Source organism: Apteryx mantelli, chromosome 8 (genome assembly GCF_036417845.1).
Source record: "Apteryx mantelli isolate bAptMan1 chromosome 8, bAptMan1.hap1, whole genome shotgun sequence".
NCBI classification, from domain to species: Eukaryota; Metazoa; Chordata; class Aves; order Apterygiformes; family Apterygidae; genus Apteryx; species Apteryx mantelli.
In genome coordinates, this window is record NC_089985.1 from 10724265 (window position 1) to 10745931 (window position 21667).

A 21667-nucleotide genomic window follows, 5' to 3' on the forward strand; every position below is an offset into this window, starting at 1 on the left:
ATAAATATCTTGCGGGGGGAATTCATTGCTCTAATGACAGCAGCTATCATTCTGCATTGGTTTAGCGATTTAAAGACTTAAGTGTGCTTTTTGCTGTTAGTACGCATTTCCCTAGTAATCAGCTTGTAAATAATTCCCGTAATATGTCCAAACCTGGAGATCCATGGCTGTTCTTTAAATTTCAGTAGAGTCTTGATTTAGTTGTTTTGCTGGTTTTCTTTCACTAACGGCGCAACAGCTGCAATTTTGAGGTCAGCGGGAATGCACAGCCAGGGCTTGCGTAGCTGGACATTTCTTCAGGAGCCAGCGGTTACAGGCCTGCTTTTGTTTTCTTAAGGTTTACAAATTAATTGTAGAAGTTGTTCTGAATAAACACCAACAAGTTGCAGCTTTCTGTGGGATGTTGCCAGCTCTGTTCCTAATTGTCAGAAAAATAATGTTTCCTTTCCCCGTTGTTGTTCTTCAGGTCACGTGGATTGCCAAAGCTGAAAGAGTCCCGTTCCCATGAGTCTCTACTGAGCCCGGGCAGCGCGGTGGAGGCCCTGGATCTCGGGGCGGAAGAAAAAGTCTTCGTCAAACCACTTCACAGCAGCATCCTTGGACAAGACTTCTGCTTTGAGGTGAAGAACGCTCTCCAAACACACAGCAGATTATATGCTGTCAGTGGGTTTGAATCCTTAGAGCACACTGTTCTGTGACGGGGTAATTGGAGAACAAATCAGTAACATATGCTATCCCGAGGTCTGGGTGCGAGCTGTCTAATCAGCATGGGATCCCGAGGTCCTGCAGGCGAATGGCATCAATCAGTCAACGAAGAGAAAAATTTTTCAATTACTGCATCTTCTAACTGAGCATCTCTTAATTTGAGAAGTCTCTAAACATATGTAGTTAGCAAATGTATGGTTTAAGCATAGCTATTGTTTTTAAGTTGGGTGTTCATCCTCTCCAAATTCACCTAAATTCACTTTGAAAATATACTGTAACTGTGAAAAGTCATTTTCAGTCCAAACCACCTTGCAGTAGCTCAGCCCATTCCCAGGTTGCTTGAGGAGAAGCTCCAGCAGCTGAGGACATGTCCGTTGCACCGTGCAACGGGGAGCAAGGCTCCTCTTTGCATTTCAACACAGGCTGCAGCAGCAACAGGCTGTTTGCGCTAGCGCAGTCATTACCCTGCAAGGCCAGCAGTGTGTTAACATGTGCTGATGTCTAAGGCCATCGCGAGCAGTTGTGGCAGGGGTGAGGGACAGTTGATCTGTCTTCAGCAGAGTCAGTCGGATGCGTCTAAAGCTCTGGAGCAAAGATCTGGGTACAACCTGGAAAACTGCTCTGGCAGAAAACCAGCATATACCAGGCTCTTCTCCTCTGAGACTGAGCCAGGAGCTGTTCACGTTCACTTTGCATCTGTACTCTTTTGTTTGGAAGCACTTTCCAGCCTGCTTGGGTTTGGGGAGTTGAGTGAAAAACTGGCAACGACATCGCTCTGAGGCTGTTGCCGTAAACTGCGTTTTAATTGTGTGCACGAGTGAATGGGAAGAGTGAACGAAGCTTGTGAGGCCAAGGCAGAGCGAAGGAAACCAAGACGGTTCCTTCCCACGTTCAGGCGGAGCTGTGTGAGGCGTCAAGTGGTGGGTCCCAAGTCAGGGCACAGCTCGTGCAGTTTGCTTTGGACTGCTGCTGTGTGCGCTGCCCCTCGGAATAGCTGTGCGTTTCCTGAAGACACCACTTCCAGGGAGTTTTGCCTTGTATTAATACATTGTTAGTTCTATCTGTCTTTCCACTGTTCACGACCAAATCATCTGGTCTCTGGGACTTACTGGGAAAACCGCAAGCATTTAATAGCTATGGATCAATTAACAAGTGTAAAAAAAAAAAAATTAACTGGCTGACGATAGCCTTGTTTAAGAGTCTTTAAGAGGAGCCTTTGGTTCCTCATATGTTTCCTTTTAGTTTTATATTAATTTGAACTGACTTTTTTTTCTCTCTGCGTTCTGTGGGCCTTTCAGGCCTGTTCTGCCTTCTGGGATCCCGTAATGTTTTCCTGCCTTTTTCATATTTACTCCCTGTTGCTCAAACATTCCTAGGTGTCTTCCTTGCTTTTTGCAGCCTCTTACGTGTCTTCTAGGCTTGCCTGGTCTCAGCTTGTCATTTATATATTTATATATTTATATATTCCAGGTAACCTACTCCAGTGGCAGTAAATGTTTCAGCTGTTCCTCTGCAGCAGAGAGAGACAAGTGGATGGAAAACCTACGCAGAACAGTGCAGCCAAATAAGGTAATAGAAATTGCAGAAATAAGATTACCAGTGGAATGGAGGTGGTATGATTGGATTTTAGTCCAGTGTACCAAGGGATCCCACAGGTGCCTGCTCATTTAATTTAGTCTGGGGAGGAGTCCACTCATCAATGTATCAAAAGCAGCTGTGCACTACTCTATTAGAGTGCAGTAGGTTAGACCTTTAATAAATATCATGTCTCCTTGCTTCCCGATTGCTGCCCCGGTGCCTGCTTACGATGCTTCAGACTGGGTTTCCGATACCATGCACCTCAGAAGCAAGGGACACGGAGCTCCATGGCTTAATGTGGGGGTGCAGTGTTGGCAAAAAAAGAAAGGGGGGTTCAGAGCCTGGGTGAGAAGGGAAATCAAGTTATTCGTTGGTAAATATCCGATAGGTCACCTCCGAAGCTGGCGTGCTACCTTTATGGGACATGCTCACTATGCTCTTGGAGTTATTTGCCAGAGTAAGCAGCACACTGTGTCCCAGCAGTCTGGCAGCTTTTGAGTGGCTCCTGTGCAGTGTGTTTGTTTTCTAAACCATTTCAAATACGGCTTTCTGAGAAGAAAAATGTTCTAGTCCCTACCTTTGACACGCAAAAGACAGCCCTTTGCTTCTGCTTTAGGAGAGAAAACATTCGATTTCCTAGAGATTCTGAATCAAAGCTGAGCTCTTTCTTCCTCACAGGACAACTGCCGTCGAGCTGAAAATGTGCTCCGTCTTTGGATCATCGAGGCAAAGGACCTGGCCCCCAAGAAGAAATACTTCTGTGAGCTGTGCCTTGATGACACTCTCTTTGCCCGCACCACCAGCAAAACAAAAGCCGATAACATTTTCTGGGGAGAGCACTTTGAGTTTTACAGTCTCCCACCTCTTCATAGCATCACAGTTCACATCTACAAGGATGTGGAGAAGAAGAAGAAAAAGGACAAGAACAACTATGTGGGCCTGGTCAACATTCCCATGGCCAGTGTAACTGGTCGCCAGTTTGTGGAAAAATGGTACCCAGTCAGCACGCCTACACCCAATAAAGGGAAATCAGGGGGACCTTCCATTCGGATAAAGTCCCGTTATCAGACCATAACCATCTTGCCCATGGAGCAATACAAAGAATTTGCAGAGTTTGTTACCAGCAACTACACTATGCTGTGCTCCGTGCTAGAACCGGTGATCAGCGTAAGGAATAAGGAAGAGATGGCTTGTGCTTTGGTGCACATTCTTCAGAGCACTGGGAGAGCCAAGGTAAGAGCAGGCGGCCCCTGTCAAAGTGACTCCCTCTTGCTGCTGACAGATGGTATCTTCTGGGCTATAACACTGCAGAAAGTAGGAAGCCTGGGCTGGCATGACCATACGCAACAGCAGAAGGTGCCTAACGGCATTTCTAGAGATGGGATATAAGGCTAAGGAAAGGGTCTAGAAAGTATTTTAAAGGACTTGGGGCAAGTGCATGTAGATAGGTATCATACCAACAAAGAAAGTGCCTGGGTTGATGCAAAGATTGAAGATACTATGTACAAAGTGTAGATGAGAAAGTGGGAGGACTGTATAACTTGATATTACTCTGAGCATTGAGGACTGTTCTGAGCACTTGACTGTTCAGGAACCTTTGCTGTATTTCTAAAATCATAATACAGGAGAAGAGATAAGTGAGTAAGAGAGAAATAAGCTAGCAAATAACTTCTATAAATGTCTCTAATGCATTGAACAGCAGTATGCCATCTTTGATTCAGTGCTAAATGAGTTAATCAATACTAACCTTGATTTGGTCAGGGTTTGAACAGCCGTTTGCAGAAGCCGTGCTCAGTTAATGTTGATCCCATCTGCCCCAAGGATGTTATTAGGACTTCTGCGTGCACACTGATGGTTCTCTGTGAGGCAGCAATTGGAGTGAGCCTCGGTTTTTGAAAAAAAGGTGTGGGAGAATGTCCTGTAGGTCTTGGAAAATTGAGAAGCATTAAAAGGCATCGATTTATCTGGATGCTCCTGCCAAGTGGGTGTATGAGAGGGGTACCAAGCTGTATCCTAACTCTTCCATTATTGCCAGCTAGAGCAAGTTAAGCACCACCAAACACAAGTTAGAGGGTTTGAGATGTGGAAGAAAGGCCATTCGCAACACCCAAGTGACGGCCTAATTCAGCTGCTGTAAAATAACCTTTTACTGTATGTGTACGTAATCAAATGCCACTCTTCCACCATTCTCACCTTGACGTACCTCTCTGAAAGGTTGGTCCTTTGTCACAACGCGTGATAAGAGCTCATTCCTCACCACGTTGTTTGTCTGATTCAGAGAAGTTGCTAGCTAGGATAGCTCCTCTAGGGTTGTATTGAAGTACTTTTGGAAAGCAGCCTTTGGATTCCTGCAGTGCTAGCTGCAATAAGTAGATAAATTAATGTTATAATTTTGTCTTCCTAGTGCCCCAATATTTTTGAACCTCTATTTGCTAGATGCGTTGAGCAGTCTAGGCTGCCACAACCTACAGCTACAAAGGGTACGTTTGCAGGTCACGCTACTGTGGTGGTGATACAGCTGCATGTCCCCAGCCTGCACCATGTAAAAATGTTGCTCTCAGATTTTGTCAGAAAGAAACAGTAATAAGTGATTAAAGAACAAAAGTACTGAAAGCGATCTTTATGTACTTTTATCATAGTTAATTTGTTCTGAACATTTTGCACTAATTTGTTCTGAAAATTTTGCATTTATATGTTAGTACTGCATTATGTTTTGTGTAGTTAATGGGTTAGGATACCTCACTACAGTGATCTTCAGACTTTGGAGGACGCTAATGTTTGCAGCAGAACTAGCAAGTCACAGTTATCATTTAGTTCTAATTCAGGATGGTGGGTTTTTTGCGGGGAGGGTTTTGAAAAGTAAAAAAACTAGGAGAAAAATACAGCTCCTGTCCTGGAGAGCTTTACAGTGACTGATACTGGATTTTATTAAATACTGAGTATTTCTTGTGACATGCTGAGTGTCCTTGACTCATATGCAGTTATCACTTGAGGAAATAAATATTACTATAGAACTAAGCCCTATATTAAGAGGTTATTCACAGAATGAAACTTGCTTGTTACTCCCGCCTAGGTATTTGAATGCCATGTAGATCCACAGCAAGTATGCTAACTTTTTTGCCAAATCCTGAGCTATTTTTGTTTTGTGAATTAAGTTGTTGTAAGCCATTCTTCTTAATTAAATTTCTCTGAGCTGGAAGAATTTGTTCATAACTTCCCTCTTGGGTTTTTACATGTCTAGTTTGCCTGTAATATTCAGCATGAAAAGATAAATGCGATATATCTGTTTCTTTGAGCAGACAAGGTTGCAGACGAACAAACGTCAGGGTTTCTGTTCAGGATCTGGACTGACAGACAAGAAGCTTGGCTGTAAAAATTTTCTTTTAGAGACTTTTACTTCTTCTTTTATAATTTTACTTGCTCATTCTCAACCAGTATTTCCATTTCGAAGAATCAAAAATTTTTAAAGTCAAGAACATGTTTTGGCCTGGGCAAATGGCTACACAGTGCAAGAGGAGCCCTGGCTATTTCATGTAGCCCATACTACCCATATCGTCAGCGCACCATGTCCCAAGTTAGGCAATTATTTCAGTGATCCTCTTGCTCCTCTCTTATCCTTACTCCTTGGCTTCTGCCTAGCGTGACTGAGTCCGGTTAAAATAACCTCTCCCCATTTGACCTTTTTCTTCAGGACTTCTTGACGGATTTGGTGATGTCTGAGGTAGATCGTTGTGGGGAGCATGATGTCTTGATCTTCAGGGAGAACACACTTGCTACCAAAGCTATTGAGGAATACCTAAAATTGGTAGGGCAGAAGTATCTTCACGATGCACTAGGTAAGAAAGTGCCAACCTGTCAGTTCTTTGGATTGCAAGGGCTAATCCTGTTGCAGAGAATCAGTCAAGTAACTGGATTGGACTCTGTGTGCTGGGACATGGGAGGTCACCCATCCAGGGACCACTACTGTAGTGATGAAGCTGGAATAAATCTCTCAGTTCCAGCATTACTATTTAACATTATCCCTTGTACCCATGCCATGTCACCCCCCATAAATATGATGCTTTCTGGAGGTGTTTAGTGAACCCTCGTCATGAGGTTTGGTGACATGTAAGCATCCCAGCATGAATTTTTACTTCTGTGACATGTCTGAAGCCTTGTTTCTGGCACATCTAGTAATGCAGGATGGGAAAGGAACCACCTCAGCACTGAGCCCAGGTGTCTGGTATCCAGAGAGCAAAATATATGCTCCCTACTCTTCGTGCCCTTTCTCCCTGCAAAGGGAGACGCTTTTTGGTGCCTCTAAGAGTAGCACTTGAGAAAAGGCAAACCTGGTTTGACAAAGCTGGGTCCCTCTTAATGGTTGTATCACCACACTACGTTTTTCCACGTAACCTTCTTTTGTGCCTCTAACTGTGATAAAGAGGTGTAATACTGGAACTGGTTTGCGGACAGTGGTGATTGTTCCATCTGGCACAAGAATAGGCTTAAAAAGGGATTTTGATACATAGTTTAACAGTGCAAATGCAGTCCAGTAATTTGTGTTGCGGCACCAGGGGTGCATCCAGTATCATGTGCAATCCAATCAGGTGGAGATTTCAGAAAAGATTATAAACGCTTTCTTCGTATTGTTTCACAATATGTTTCCCTTGTCTCCCTTTACATTAAGGAAGCTCCTACAACCACTTTAGTCCAAAGTGCCACCACCTAGGGGGTACTCAAGGGTATCTGGTCAACAACAGAGGTTCTTGTCCACAAATGCATATTGCTGGGGTGTCTCCAGTCAGTCTCCCACTTGCTATTGTAGTTAACAGCAAATGTTGGCTATAATTTTAACAAGTGTTAAGTTTTAGACACCCACCCCAGTGTTTGGGTTGAATGCAGGCATTACAAGGAAACTCATTTCCAGCAGCTTGAGCTGCAACCAGTGATAATGCTGGCATATTCCAGAGCGACCCTTGGACTCGCTCGGCTCTGACCTTTGCAATGCAGCATTTAAATATTCATGTTAACCTTCTAGACTGGTACCTGACCCCAGCAAACATGGCTGGAGGGAATGAGGCTGCAGGGCTGCTGAGCACCACAGAGCAGGAGAACAAGACGCAGACTATCTAGGGAGCCTTCTGACTGTGTGTCCAAAGTGCTCCCTATTTGCCACCACATTATACATGCCAGGCCAGGCTGGGATGATCCGCTTCGTTCCCCAGCAGGGCCGTAATGTTCACAGTTACGTGCCAGGCTGGCTTCTGGTAACAGCACGTCTTCCCCTCCCCACCAAAAGCTTCTGCTCTAGTCTAGCCACCACCCTGAGAATTACTGTCCACGCAGCTAGTATCGCCATAAGGAGGACCAAAATATGTATGGTGCCTTCCCATGAAGCTCTCAGCCTCTCTACAATTAGCTCTTGCCAACTTCATGCTGACGTCTTTCTTATCCAAGATTGCACAGGGAGCCACCCATCCCCCTGTTGTTTCTTGGATGAAGAAAGGTTTGGAAACCGATACAAGAGAAATTAGAGCAGGCCAAAGCCAAGTCCCATACCACATCCTTTCACAAAAAATAAAAAAAAAAACGCTGCCTTTCCCAGCAATCTCGCATGTCCTCAGCAATCGTAGACACTGGCAAGTCATCAAGGAGTTAGTTGGCTAAATTAGTCAGGGTTCCAAGGGTCAGTAGAGTCGGGTCTGTGATTATATGCTTTTTGGCCATGTTTTAAATGTAATGAGCCTGTTCTGGTAGTCTTATTCTCATGGGTGGAACCACTGAAGCACAAGTCACAGTTCCAGGCCCTCACTTGGTGTGGAGAAATGAGCAGCGTATTACTTTGTGCTGCACTTTTCTGCAGACCAAATTATCAGCTGTGGGCCCAGTATATTACATTTGACTGTAAGCCCTTTAATATGCAGTAATTGCAGGAAGATATTTTAAAATTAATGACTTTTACTACATCGTTTAGAACATTGGTGCTGAGTGATAAGATTGTGAATCATAGACGTTCGAGATGGAAAATACCCCTTAAGTCGTCCAGCCTGTCTGTCGCCCGGGGCAAGGTTGCTCACGACAATATATTCCTCTAATTCTTTGTCAAGTTGTGAATGTCTGCAGTCATTTCACTCAGGTGCCATGTTCTTTGCAAGAATTAATGACATTGCATTGGTGTTAGCTGTTTAATTCATCTGTAAGAGCATCTTAATACATGATTAAGGCAGGGCCTTGTGGACCACAGAGTACATTTCAAAGGCATTTAAGGGAAAAAAAAATCCAGGAAACAACAGTTAAAACAGAGTTGGCTCACAGAAGTGATGCTGAGAGTGTAGCAAGTGATCTAGATGCCCTCAGCAGAAATTTTTTGGACCCAAGCAAAACAGTTTAAGAAAATGTGCCACCTGATTTGCTTGTGAGAACACTGCTGACTTAAGCTCTGGTGGGGTTGGTGGTTGTTTAAGGCTTTTTAAGAAAACAAAGACTGAAAAACAAAACCCCTTTGCACAAACAAGCCTTGTGGCGTTAGCTCGGAGCCAGCAAGATCATTGGAGGAGGTGAACTTAAAAGACACTGAATCATTAAACAAATGAATGAAGGTTTTTGCCTACTGAACAGCAGCAGTTTAAAAAGCACTTGGTATGCTAGCATATATAGAAAAAAAAAAAAGCAGTGAGTAGTGCACTTAAATACATTAAACAAAGGAAACCTCATCCTTTTCTGAGTGTGTGTCCAGTTTCCGCTGTGATACAGTAAGAGAAGGATGACAGAAATGCAAGGGACTTTGAAAGATGAAGACTATAAAAATGTTGTAAGATGTTGATATAAGAGATTGAGAAAACAAGCAGTATTTATCTAGCACTTGGGTATTACTCTTATTCAAGAGCCAGCTATCTTTTGAAATGTAAAGATAGCTAGTTTAGAGACAATAAAAATAAATATCATTGTCAAGTGCATTTCCTGGGGAGGTTATAAAGACAAACAGCAAAGCTTCGTTTCTAAGCCTGTGAGCAATTTTGTGATTGGTAGCACCATTTGGACGCAAAGTCAAAACGCGTTCTTCAGTTTAAGTGAGGTGTCTGCAGGGGTTATAAGCAAAGCCACCCTGGTCGCGTACTGGGGGCAGCGGGGGCACAGGAGGCCGAAGCAGCCCAGCGCCAGTCGCGTGAGCCGGCCTGGCAAGCGCTGTGCTCTGGAAGAGCCGGGAGGAGTCAGGTCCCCAACATCTGGTGTCTAGAGACACTTCTGCAGACACAGAGAGCAGAGAACGCAGTTGCTAAGGAAAGGCATAAGCAGGATTTGAAGGTGTGTCGAGGAGGCTTTTCGTATAATTACCCTGGTTTGTCATCCTCTTCCCTTTGTCCAGGGGAGTTTATCAAGGCTTTGTATGAGTCAGATGAAAACTGTGAAGTGGATCCCAGCAAGTGTTCATCCAGTGAATTAACAGATCATCAGAGCAACCTGAAAATGTGTTGTGAGCTGGCCTTCTGCAAGATTATCAATTCTTACTGGTGAGGCATCTCCCCTCCCCTCTCTCCCCCATAGCTCGTTCGAGTGCAAGGTGCGAATTCCTCTTCTAAAGGTGTGAAACCAGCAGTCGTGCAAGGAAATAGCGTAGACCCATCTACCTTCTGCGACTGCCTTCGTTTCCTTTTCTCACTACCTTATTACCTGGGACGCAATATTGTAGGTGGTATTTCTGCCCAAACCAGGGGAATTCCAGTGGGAGCTTCCACTGAAATACTCTGCAAGGGGACAGATAGCGAGTCGTGACTGAACAAGGAGGGAATAAAGTGAAAAGATAGCTTAGTTTGACCTTGGAATAAAAAGTAGTTTTGATACGTATATACAGCTTTTTTTCAGACCCTTTACATCAGTAAAATCGAACAGGAGATCACATGAAGTAAAATCGGCTGAAAGATTTTTATTAATCTCTGCTGCTGAGTATCATTGAAAAAACGGCCTTTCTGCTTCAGGGCAAAGCAGATGCAAAGCAGTGAAAGAGCTTAACAAGCAAAATACAAATTTCAGTTATAGAGATGAGTTCAGTTTGCTCCAATTTGTTTTTAATCTCTGAGCACCCTGTTTGCTCCAGAGTAGTGATGGTGGTTTTTAGCCTGTGGATCAGTGTGTCTGAAAACAGCTTCATTTCACATATTTGAACAAGGGATGATTTTACCAGTACTTAAGTATCAGCAGATTAAATGATGATCTAAGAATAAATGCCTAATGACATTTCCTAGCCTAGAGAGGGGGAAAAAAATGGAGCCGATGATGATTTCTCACAGTTAATTATTGCAAGTGATTGGTCACCATTTCAACTTGCTCCATCTCATTGCCCGCACCATTGTATTTCTTGGTTTGCTGTTTTTCAGTGTGTTCCCTCGTGAGCTGAAGGAGGTATTTGCATCTTGGAAGCAGCAGTGCCTGAGCAGGGGCAAGCAGGACATCAGCGAACGCCTGATCAGTGCCTCACTCTTCCTCCGGTTCCTGTGCCCCGCTATCATGTCCCCCAGCCTCTTTAGCCTCATGCAGGAGTATCCTGATGACCGGACATCTCGCACCCTCACACTTATTGCTAAAGTCATTCAGAATCTCGCCAATTTTGCTAAGTAGGTGGTGATGAACCTGAAATCTCTGCCTCTAGGGGTGCAAGTCAAAAAATGTTAGGGTGAAGCAAGGGGAACCCTGCTTGGTGGTCACATTTGCAGGCCGCTGGTTCTCAGGCAAATTGGAGTAGACTTTAGAGAAGGAAGAAATTTCCTGTATCTGAACCCTGTTCCCTTTGGGATACCTCAGGGCTGAGCTAGGTATATTCTCCTTTCCATACACAGGTTTGGACTGTGTTGAATTCAGTAGAGGAACACAGGGGAAAAGCAAGAAGAGAATCATGCATTAGCATGTCAGTGTGTGTGTGTTTGTATGCAATTTCAAAAGAAGAAAGTACTGTTCCCGCCAAGGATCATGGATTTTTTTCCCCTTCCACCTCCAAAGCTCCCAGCTGAATGAAGGCCAAGGAGCTTGTCTTCTGTAGGGGAAGGGCTGCAGAGAAGGTGGAGGAGAGAAAGAAAGTCTGCAGGAGGGAGAGGAGGGAAGAGATGTTATCAAACCCCTTGTTGACATTATGAACAGTAAGCTGCTAGTATTTAAATAAGTCCAAGAAAGCAGGGAATCTCTTAAATTGTCCACTTTTTCCCCTCCCAAACACCTTTTTCAGAAAGGCAAGTCAAAAGTTAACCATTAAGTGTTTACAGACAATTATTTTGTCCTGTGTGTTTTGTGTGGCAGTTATTGACTGGGTTTTCCCTCCCCTTTCTTCCAGGTTTGGTAATAAGGAAGAGTATATGGCCTTCATGAATGACTTTCTGGAACATGAGTGGGGGGGAATGAAGCGTTTTCTCCTCGAGATCTCTAATCCAGATACCATCTCAAACATGCCTGGATTTGAGGGCTACATCGACCTGGGCAGAGAGCTCTCGGTTTTGCATTCCCTCTTGTGGGAGGTTGTGTCCCAGCTTGATAAGGTAAAGCAGGCTGGAGGCCTGGGAGGGTGAATCCTGCGATTGTATCGTAGCAACTGTAAACACTAGGAGACATCAAGGGAGCAGCCGGAGCCGCTTTGGGGAGAAAGTATTCAACAGCTTTGGAGAGGAATGCGTGATAGTGGTATTTCACAATTGTTCTTTCCGCAGCTCCGGCTCGCGGCCCTGCCGGCTCCGGAGGCCCGAAGCCGGGCACGTGAAGTGCTTGGGCTTCATCAGCAGTGCAAACACTTTGCGGGGACTCAAATAAGGCTGGGTGTTAAGCTGCGGAGAGGGCAACACTCGAAAGCAAGCCTGGCGTTCCCTGGGGAGCCAGGCCCCTCGCAGAAGTGAGCTGGGAAAAAGGCGGAGTGTTTGGATGGAAAATGGAAATGTGGGGGTGCCCTTTTTGATGCTAACTGAGGTACTTGGCTGGGCCCTGCCCTGCCCAGCTGGGGTGAAGTAATGTGTTGGCCAGGCAGAACTGTTCTCCTTGAAGGCCTGACCCAAAGCCCACTGAGATTTGCTCATTTCTGTGGTCTTTGGATTAGCTTTTAGTTTAAGAAGGTGCCAGGCAGAAGCCTTGTTCCACTCTGTTGTACCGTGCAACAGAAGGGAGATGCTCTCTGTGCTGGGGTCAGGTGTGTTTTCCAGGAGCCGGCGCTCCCTTCTCGCCGCGGGAGACACTTGTCTCCAGCAATAAGCGTTGTTTCCATTGAGCTATAGAAGAGCAGTTTGGTTTGCTCTTCCCCAGCTACGTGGCTTGTAAGACCCCAAATCATTTAAACCTTGTTAACAAACGAAGTTGATAAGACCCAGAGAAGCTGAGATGCGAATCAGTATTTTTTTTTTTCTTAAAGTGCTTAGAACTGTTCCATATTTCAGCTTTTCGAGATGCATTATTTTGTCCATATTCCATGTTTTTTTTCTTTTGAAACTGGAGAGCTGAGGTGACTTGCAATGTGCTGCTAATGATTTTTGTTGCTAGTAAGGTCTGCCAAGATAGTGATTTGTTGGATATTTGTTTTCTCACAGCACATTATTAAAAAAAAAAAAAAAAAAGACACTGAGCTTGTGCATCAGAGTAAATCTAAATGTCCTTGACTCGGAAGGGTAATGTATATTAATCTTAGTTAATCTTAGCCTGATAACAATTTGTGGTCTTATCTGTTTTCCTCATACATGCACACAGTTTACACTCGAAGTGTCACGGGCAGTAAAATCTTTGCTATAAAGACAGTTCAGCAGCCTCAGAAAAACAGGCAAAGGGAGCACTTAAAAGACCGGCTCCTCCATTTCTGTAAGTTGGGGGAAATCCTTCAGTGCCTTGAACTGTGCCACCTTCCTCCAACTGGTCAGGCCTTCAGGTCAAGGGAGACCCAGTTTCTGCAAGTGCGGAGGGGTTTGGGGGGTTAGCTACTGTGAGCTGCTCTCCAAATGAAAAAATCGTAAATGCCTTGGGCAGCTGGGAGGGGAAGGAACCAGACCTAAACCATTAAAGCACATGTGCTTTGCCCTTTCTGGAGGTTAGATGTATGGATCTATCCTAACAGGCCCTTGGGAGCTGGCGTAGTGGTTTGCTGAAAAGAGAATTAAGGGATAAAGTTACACTGTAATACTGCTTTACTGTGTAGGTAATGACTGGGAAATGATGAGAGAAGTAACCTCAAAGATTTTAATAGACCAGAAGACGTGCTCTAAGAAAGCGTCTGTAAAGAGACCTCTCTCTGGAGTCAAACTGACCGAATACCTGCTTACAGGAAAAATAAGGACATCTTTGAAAAGAAGATGGTCTTTGTAGGGGTTTTTACTTTATCATTAAACCTCCAGCACGTTCACCTCCTTGCTTCGGTCACAAGAGCAAGCGGCACCATGTAGATGATACAACCAGCATTGACCCAAAGAGGGGAAAAATAAAGAATCTGAATGAGCAACCTTCCCCTCAGGGCTGCTTTACGGGCAGCTGCTGCCGTGCTCGGCCTGGCCAACACCAAGCTAAGGCATAATTAAATGTGAAGCTAAGCGTTTAATCCCTACCTGACATGGTAATGTTGAAATGAGGGTCACTGATGTTTTCATGCAGTTATTTTTAAGTAGGGAGGAGCGCCTTAGTTTTTGATAACAATTTGCTACAGAAGATGGCATCAGTGTAGGATGCCAAAACCCAAAGGCTTATGAAATGAAAACCTTCCTTTCCCCATCTCCCCCAACCCTCTCAAATCTCTCATGATCCCCTGAATGCCGCATCCCTTGTCTGTTGGCATGCATTTCTTTTACCACATGACTCCCTTTGCCTGGAAAGTTCCCTCCCACTAGCTGAATCTGTAGTCTTTAAATCCCCTTTAATGAGTAGATACTGTAGTTTTCACTTTGACCTCACCCACCCTGGCCTTAGTTTGCTTTGCATGATAGTTTTGCATTGGAATGGCCACAGTTTGGTTTTGTTGAGCATGATTTTTGTTTTTGGGGGTCAATCCTAATTTCTTTTCTATTTCCTTTTCTTTCCTCAATGTCTGCTGCACCCCGTTTCGTCTCCTCCATCCATCTCGTCGCCGTGGTTACGCTGCTCCGTAACACTGCATTACGGTCCTGGCACACCCGCACACAACCACCCACCCTCCTTCCTTCCACCTCCACCCCTCCGCCTCTGTGCATCGTTATCAAAAACCTGGCGGATGTCGCGGTGCTTGTTGTCCAATTAGGGTGAAAATTCCTTCCTACAGGCGACCGTGGCAAAACTGGGACCTCTGCCTCGTATTCTTGCTGACATCACCAAGTCAATGACCAACCCTACACCCATACAGCAGCAGTTGAGGCGTTTCACCGAGCACAGCTCTAGTCCAAATGTCAGTGGCAGTCTCTCCTCAGGGCTTCAGAAGATATTCGAGGACCCCACTGATGGGTAGGTAACAGCCAGAGCTCGAGGGGAGATGTGGGATAAGGGGTGTGGTTGGGTTCACTTAAGAGCACCCAGGGAGAGTTGAATGCTTCATTGCTTGAACTTTCTGTCTAGGTCACTTGTAGGAGCTGGGGATTTTGGTAGCTATCACAGGGAGGTCAACATCCCAGTAAGAGATGCATGAGCTAGCACTCGAGGCTTTAAGCTTTTGACTTACCCAGAGTCAGACTGGAAGTCAATAACTTTAGCTACCAGTCTCGCTATTTACTGCCAATCTGAGTGAGCAGTTGCATAAAGTCAACTGTAATGTCTCCTTCTGGAGACTGGGCTGCCTTTTTAGTGCTAATGAAAAATCTGTGTTATAAGTGGGACTTGTTATCAAGTGGAATAACAAAGACAGTCCCTTCTCTGTTTGGCATAGCATTTCCCACATTATAGTAGCAATTAATCTGAAGCAAAAAGCTGTAACATGGCAGAAACACCAAAGAACTTGCATACTGTGGCCTCTGCCTAGCTTCTGCGCTCTCAAGTATGAGACTCATTGGAGACAAGACTCAAGTTGGAGACTTGTTTGAGAAGTTTTGACAGTTGGAAACGCCTTCCCTCTGAGTTACCTAGATTTATAAGAGCCTTCACACAGCTCCTGTTGAATTTTCAGACACACTCAATAATATAGAGCTGGCGAAGGGTTAAATGTAATCTGAAATGTTCTGAAGTCTTGCTGGGAAGGGAAATGTCTAAGGGGGGAGAAATTGGTGGGAATGGTTTGCATTTCACCTGTGAAAAATAAATATGAAGCACTTCTTGAATCAAACAATGCTCAAAGATAAGTAGTAATTAAGGAAGAGTGTGTTGCAACTTGAAACACAGAGAGCTCATAAAAGGAAATCTAGTTCCTTGAAGCTTTCAGAGTAAGGAAGTTGGGGGGGGTTAAATGAGGTAGAAAGGCTTCTCTGGAATGGATCTCATGGGGTCTTGGCTGGTTAAAAAATAACCAAATTCCTTTCTATTCCACAGTGACTTGCATAAGCTGAAGTCTCCAACCCAGGAAAATGTAGATGGATATTTTAGGGGCAAGACCTTGCTGTTGGTTCAGCAGGCGTCCACCCAGAGCATGACTTACTCAGATAAGGATGAAAGGGAAAGCCTCTTGCCCAATGGACGTAGCATCTCCCTCATGGACCTCCAGGACCCTCACACGGCTCACAGCGATCACGCTTCTATTATGCACGACGTGCCTTTGCGTTTGGCCGGCAGCCAGCTCTCTATAACACAGGTGGCCAACATCAAACAGCTGTGGGAAACCCAGAGCACGCCCCAGAGTGCTCCCCAGGTGAGAAGGCCTCTGCACCCAGCTTTGAACCAACAGGGCAGTCTCCAGCCTCTGTCGTTCCAGAACCCAGTTTACCATCTCAACAACCCGCCTCCGCCAATGCCAAAGGCCTCCGTGGACTCCAGCCTGGAGAACTTAAGCACTGCCAGCTCCCGGAGCCGAAGCAACAGCGAAGACTTCAAACTCAGTGGACCCAGCAACAGCAGTATGGAGGACTTCACCAAGCGCAGCACGCAGAGCGAAGATTTCTCCCGGCGGCACACGGTGCCGGACAAGCACGTACCTATCGCTCTGCCCCGCCAGAACAGCAGCAGCCAAGCACAGATCCGCAAAATGGACCAAGCCGGGCTGGGTGCCAGGGCCAAGGCGCCGCAGTCGCTGCCGCACAGCGCTTCCTTGCGGAGCACTGGCAGCATGTCGGCAGTGTCGGGGGCCATGGTGCCTGAACCCGTCCAGAATGGGAGCCGGTCCCGGCAGCAATCCTCATCCTCTAGAGAGAGCCCTGTCCCAAAGGTGAGGGCAATTCAGAGGCAGCAGACACAGCAGGTAAGGAAAGTCTTTTCCCAGGCGCTTGCAATGTTCTGCTTGGATATTTAGCTGATTACTGCATTGACCTTCAAAGCTTTCATTTGACTTAAATGTGAGACAAGGAATATGAGTTGAATCAAGAGCAGTGGCTGAAGAAGCCAGTGTCCAGTAGCAAGTACAAGGAATAGTTCTGCTTGTTACCATTACTAGCTTGGCAAGCCTAGCTTGCTGCTTATTTTTGGATGCTTTTGTACTAAACTTAAAAAAAAAAAAAAAAAAAAAAAAAGCTGTTTTGCATTTACTAAGGTAGCAGCAAGCCTGCTGAAAGAAACAAAACTTGAAAATTTCCCAGAGTGAAAAAAAAGAAAAGAAGCTGTGTTCCAAATGTTCATTGCTTGCCACGTGAGAATGCATTTGCCCTGTGGTGCTCATTTAAAATCATAGCCACCTAAAAACAGACATGAACAAAGACAAAATGCCATGGAATAAACAGCTGCCAAAGTAATAACTAAGTAGAGTTGTCTTAAGTGTAGAGAAAACTGTATTTCACCACGAGACAACAATCTCCTGCTGCCTTCCCCCCCCCCAAAAAAAATACTGATTTTTTCATTAATCATCCCAAACTATGAATACTGCAAACACTTTCTGGAAAGGAATGTTTATACGTACCAACTCCTCATGCATTTTGATCACTTGCTCATAGGCAGCTCCATGTACTTAATTTTTCTGTAAATCAAGATTTTTCCTGACAGAAAGCCAACATTCCTTTAGCTTAAAAAAAAAAAACAAAAAAAGAAAATCCTGTTGTGATTTGCTGTATATGAAAAAGCATTTCTTAAATTAGTTTCATAGTAAAGAGAAAAAAAGATTGTGTAGTGCTTGTGTTACAAGCTTATCAACTGGGCAGGATGAGGCTCTTGAGGGCAACACCTGCGCCATTCCTTGGCATTAAATGTTTGTCTTCTGTAGTCCCTGTGACAGGTAACCACGGGGGTGTTTGATTTACTTCACCTAGTTCTGAAGGGTTATTTTTGGAAACAAACCTTGCGAGCGCCCAGGGAAGCAGAACAGACGCTGTTGCAGCTCTGTGCGTGGAGCTGAGACGTGCTGGTGCTGGCCCTGCTTCAGCAAGCTCCTGCTTTCCGCAAGGTCTTCCAGAGAGGACACTGCTCTGCCCACAGGCACGAGTGAGGACTTTGGCTCCAGAAAGTTGCAGCCCCTGAGCTTGAGGCTACACGGCTCAGCTACATCAGCGAGGAGCAGGAGGTTATGGACCTCTTCACTGGCAAAGCCTTCTGGCAAAAGCGCTAGTGAGGACACGGTTATGCAGGGGAAGGGTTTTGGCTGGTAAAGCAAAGCTGGCAGAAGAATGTAGCTGCCGACATGAGCTGAATCTCTGCCGAAGGGTTTACTGGGATCAGTCCCTTGGTGTAGCTTTCCTGGCAAACTCTCCTGAAGGTTACCATCTAAGGAAGGAGAGTCTGGATGATGTCTGGGAACCCAGGAGCAATCAGAGCTTCAAAACTGCTTTGATATCTCAAGTTCATTGAAGTACGGGGAGATCAGAAACACTGAATCGCAAAGCAAAGGCTCTTATGCCAAGTTGGTAGTACCGAAGAAAATAATTGTGTATTATTTGAAGTGCATATGTTTGTGTCTTCCTTTTGAGTGTTTGTTTTTCATCTGGGCACAGAGGGGTTGATAGATTAAGTATATTGAATACCTCTAAATCTAGCACAGAGATGTTGGGAAGTTTTTAGGCCAATAAAAAAGGATAAATTTGAAAATCAGGCAGCTGCCTTTCTAGTTCTCAGGCCCGTGATGTGAACCTGTGTTTTATGATCTGCCGAGCTGTAGCGTGCGGCTCTGTGCAGTATCTTAGCAAAATTCCCCGTGGAACCGGTACGTTTCCTTCGGGCCTGTTAGGGGAAGCGCCTGGGTGAGTAAACAGCGACGGCTGCCCTTCGAAGGTGTCGGGCTCAGGAGGAGGGCGGCGGAGAGCGTACAGGCGGTCTGTCTCCACAGCCTTTGCGCAAACACCTCACACGGGTGGCTTAAGCCCTTTGTACATTTAAGAGAAATGCTCAGTTAGCTGTTTGCAAACCCCTGACTAGTCTCCTGTTTTGCCTGTTCCATCTTAAATTGCTGGTTACCCGACTGCCCCTGTGTAAATCGGTTACCTTTGCTTGCTTAGCATCAAAGTGATGTCTCGGACCTCCCTCCTCTCCAATTACTTTTTACCTTCAGCTCCATAAATGCCTGCAAGTATGGCTGGCTTCGGGGCAGTCGCCTTCCTCCCTCTGTAGCTGATGTGCGTCTGCTTGTTTTTCCACTCTTGCTTTTCCATGCTAATTGTTTTCTCTGGATTCATTAGAGTACTCGCTCCTGCTTCAGTCGCAGAAATCAATTTGTTCTTTCCTTACCCACACCCTTGAGAAATGTCTCGGTGTGTGCCAAACTGAGTGGCCAAAATTTTTTTGAGGCAAGTTCCTTTGCCTTCTTTTAATTGCAAATTGTGTTGTGGAATTCTCTTTTCTCCTTTTTTCTTCTTTTAAATAAGAGCAGAAGCTTGGCATGTTCTTTCCAGGCATGCTTTGTGGGCGTTATAATTATTAGACTCTGTTCTCTACAAGTCCCATTTGTTTCTGAATATAGAGGCAGGCCCTTTCTTTGCTGGGAGAGGTCAGCTTTTGCCTTCCATTTCCATTTAGTAGGTAGGTGGGAACAGAAGTGTCAGTGTGTTCCTCTGGGAGGGGGGCAAAGAAGGGAATTAATACACGTTCCTAGCAAGCTTCTCTTTTTTTTCCCCCACATTAGAATAACTCATAACCCTTTAGCATCTTAAGTACTTGCCATCCACTTCTGCTTGGTCTCTGTAGAGTTTCTAAGCTTGGCTGCTGAAAATTTGTGGTCCTGCAGCTGCAAGGTTGTTTGGCGAGGTTTGCTGGTGATCAGCCGTCCGTTTGGAGGCTGGCGATGCAGTTTATAGTTGCTCTTCTGCTACCTTATTGCTCTACAACTCCAAGGGACGGTGACGCCGTTCATTGTAGCCCTCCCTAATTCCTCCAGCAATTCCCAGCACCAAAGTAGCTGCCTCTGCGAGGAGCTGGCCGGTGGCAGAGCCACGCACAGCTCATGGTCTCAGGCTGCCTTGTGGCAAATACTGTTGTGAAAAATCCAACTGAAGGAGCTTTGCCAAGCTGTCATATTGCAGCTGAAAGGAGCTCCTCGTCTTTCTGCTGCGAAGACTTCCTTCCAGGCACAGGGCCCCTGCCTCTGCCTCAAGCCGCAGAGTTTTGCTCAGCTCCTTCTCCTCGTCTTTGCCTTTATAGCCGTCCTTGCTAAGGCGTCTGCCAGTGCCGGAGCCCTCATCGCTGCTCAGGAGAGCTGAACCGCTCTTGGCAGATCCTCCGGGCAGAACTGGCGTGGGACGTACGTAGCACCCAGCAGCCCTGTCCCCCTGACCAAGAGGAGCCGAAACAGAAGGTGTCAGGATCCCTCACCTGACTCACCTTGAGAAGCTGTTATTCCCCCGTGAAGAGCTCCTCACGGAAACTTGGACTTCAAAATCCCCCTACCACAAAGCACGTTTCCCTTTTGTAAAATATTGAAACAAGGCGGTGATCTGAAGAGCTGCTTGAGCACAAAAAGGAGCTACTAATAGGGGAAAAGTCGATCTTCCACATTTCTCCAAGAGTTAAGACAGTGTAGCTCTTTCAAGGGGAATTATGCTAATTGCTGTGCTTATAAACTTGCCTTTGTCCGCAAAAACTGCTTGGAATTTCTAGCAAGCCGCGTTCTCCTCAGCCGGACGGAGACTTTCATGTTTCTTCTCTTGCCTTTCTTTTTAGATTCCCTTTAAAACCTCATCAGAGGCCATCTTCTTTAAGTTCCCCTAGTAAGCGCTGCTTGCCCTGGCTTCCTTCTCCAGCCTTGGCTGAGCGTATATGCTACAATAAACCATCTAAATCTGATAGACACCGAAATGATAATGTTACAGCTCTTTGCCACTTTTATGTACCGCTGTGCTGTCTCCTGTCGAAGTCACGCAGCCCAGTACCCCATCGCAAATGCTCTCTGTAGCCCGGCTGACAAAGCTGCTCTCGAGTTAAGCTCCTCAATCCTCCCAAGAAACAAATCTATCTTTCCTGAACAGGCTGTGAGTGACGCTTCATTGCTCTATTTTCGGTGTGAGAGAAACCTAAGATTGCAATAGCCTTACTGAAAAGCTGGCAGAAGTGGAAGGTGGATGATGACAGGATTTAGAAATAAGAGCTTTTCCAGAAAGAGAGAAGCTCACCTAGACAAAGAGAAAGAAAAATTTCTCAGGTGTATTGATTTTTAGAGGGGCTCAAATGAGCGCTGTGTGTCCAACGTCCAGTGAGGATGAAGCATCTCTGGAAGAGGGGCTTGGGGGAGGCGTTGAGACTGACAGACCCATGGTCATTTTTCTGCTCTGAATAAATGTGATTTCAGAGCTCATTAGTATGTAATTTCTTTGAAAAATGCTTACAGGTGTCTCTGCTCCAGGTTCACTCGCCTGTGGACTCTGCCACAATGTCACCAGTGGAGAGGACAGCTGCGTGGGTTCTCAATAACGGGCAGTATGAAGAAGTGGAGGAGGACGCAGAGCAGAATCCAGATGAAGTCAAGCATGCTGAAAAGGTAAATTTTATTCTGTATGCAGCAGACTCTCTGGCTTCCAGTGAGCCTTGTCCACCCCTCAGCTGGGTTCAAGATGGCTTTCAGGTGCCGCTGTGCCGGAGTCGAACACAGGTCTTGTTGGCATAGCTTCCCACTGTACGGGCTGTCATATAATTATCTGTAGTACCATATCCCATACTATAGATTAATCTATTTACAGGCTGTGCCATGTCAAATGGGTGCACACTGACATAGCTGAGAGTTCATACATTACAGGCTGATATTTGGTATTTACTTGCATCATAAGTCATGCTGCCTAAGTGCTCAACTCATTATCTTTTATGACAATATTTTAGCTATAGTATACTGTCATTTTTCTACACTTGCAAAATTTTTTAGTGATCATGAAACCCCATTTAAAAAAATTGATTGTTAACTCAACTGAATATAGTTTGGTATGTGCTAAGTGCTTGTACAAGT

General features: G+C 45.3%; 1 protein-coding gene across 2 annotated transcripts in view; it reads left to right on the forward strand.

Annotated features, from left to right (window-relative positions):
- RASAL2 (RAS protein activator like 2) overlaps positions 1-21667 on the forward strand; it is a 121580-nt gene that overhangs the window by 88242 nt on the left and 11671 nt on the right. Inside the window, exons 7-16 of one of the 2 annotated variants that reach the window (XM_067300588.1) lie at positions 467-620; positions 2176-2274; positions 2962-3516; positions 5975-6119; positions 9629-9773; positions 10638-10874; positions 11585-11786; positions 14486-14685; positions 15700-16561; positions 21074-21208. In XM_067300588.1, coding sequence (XP_067156689.1) covers positions 467-620; positions 2176-2274; positions 2962-3516; positions 5975-6119; positions 9629-9773; positions 10638-10874; positions 11585-11786; positions 14486-14685; positions 15700-16561; positions 21074-21208 — 2734 coding nt within the window. The remainder of the gene's footprint in view (positions 1-466; positions 621-2175; positions 2275-2961; positions 3517-5974; positions 6120-9628; positions 9774-10637; positions 10875-11584; positions 11787-14485; positions 14686-15699; positions 16562-21073; positions 21209-21667) is intronic. The other variant, XM_067300587.1, reaches the window with a different exon arrangement.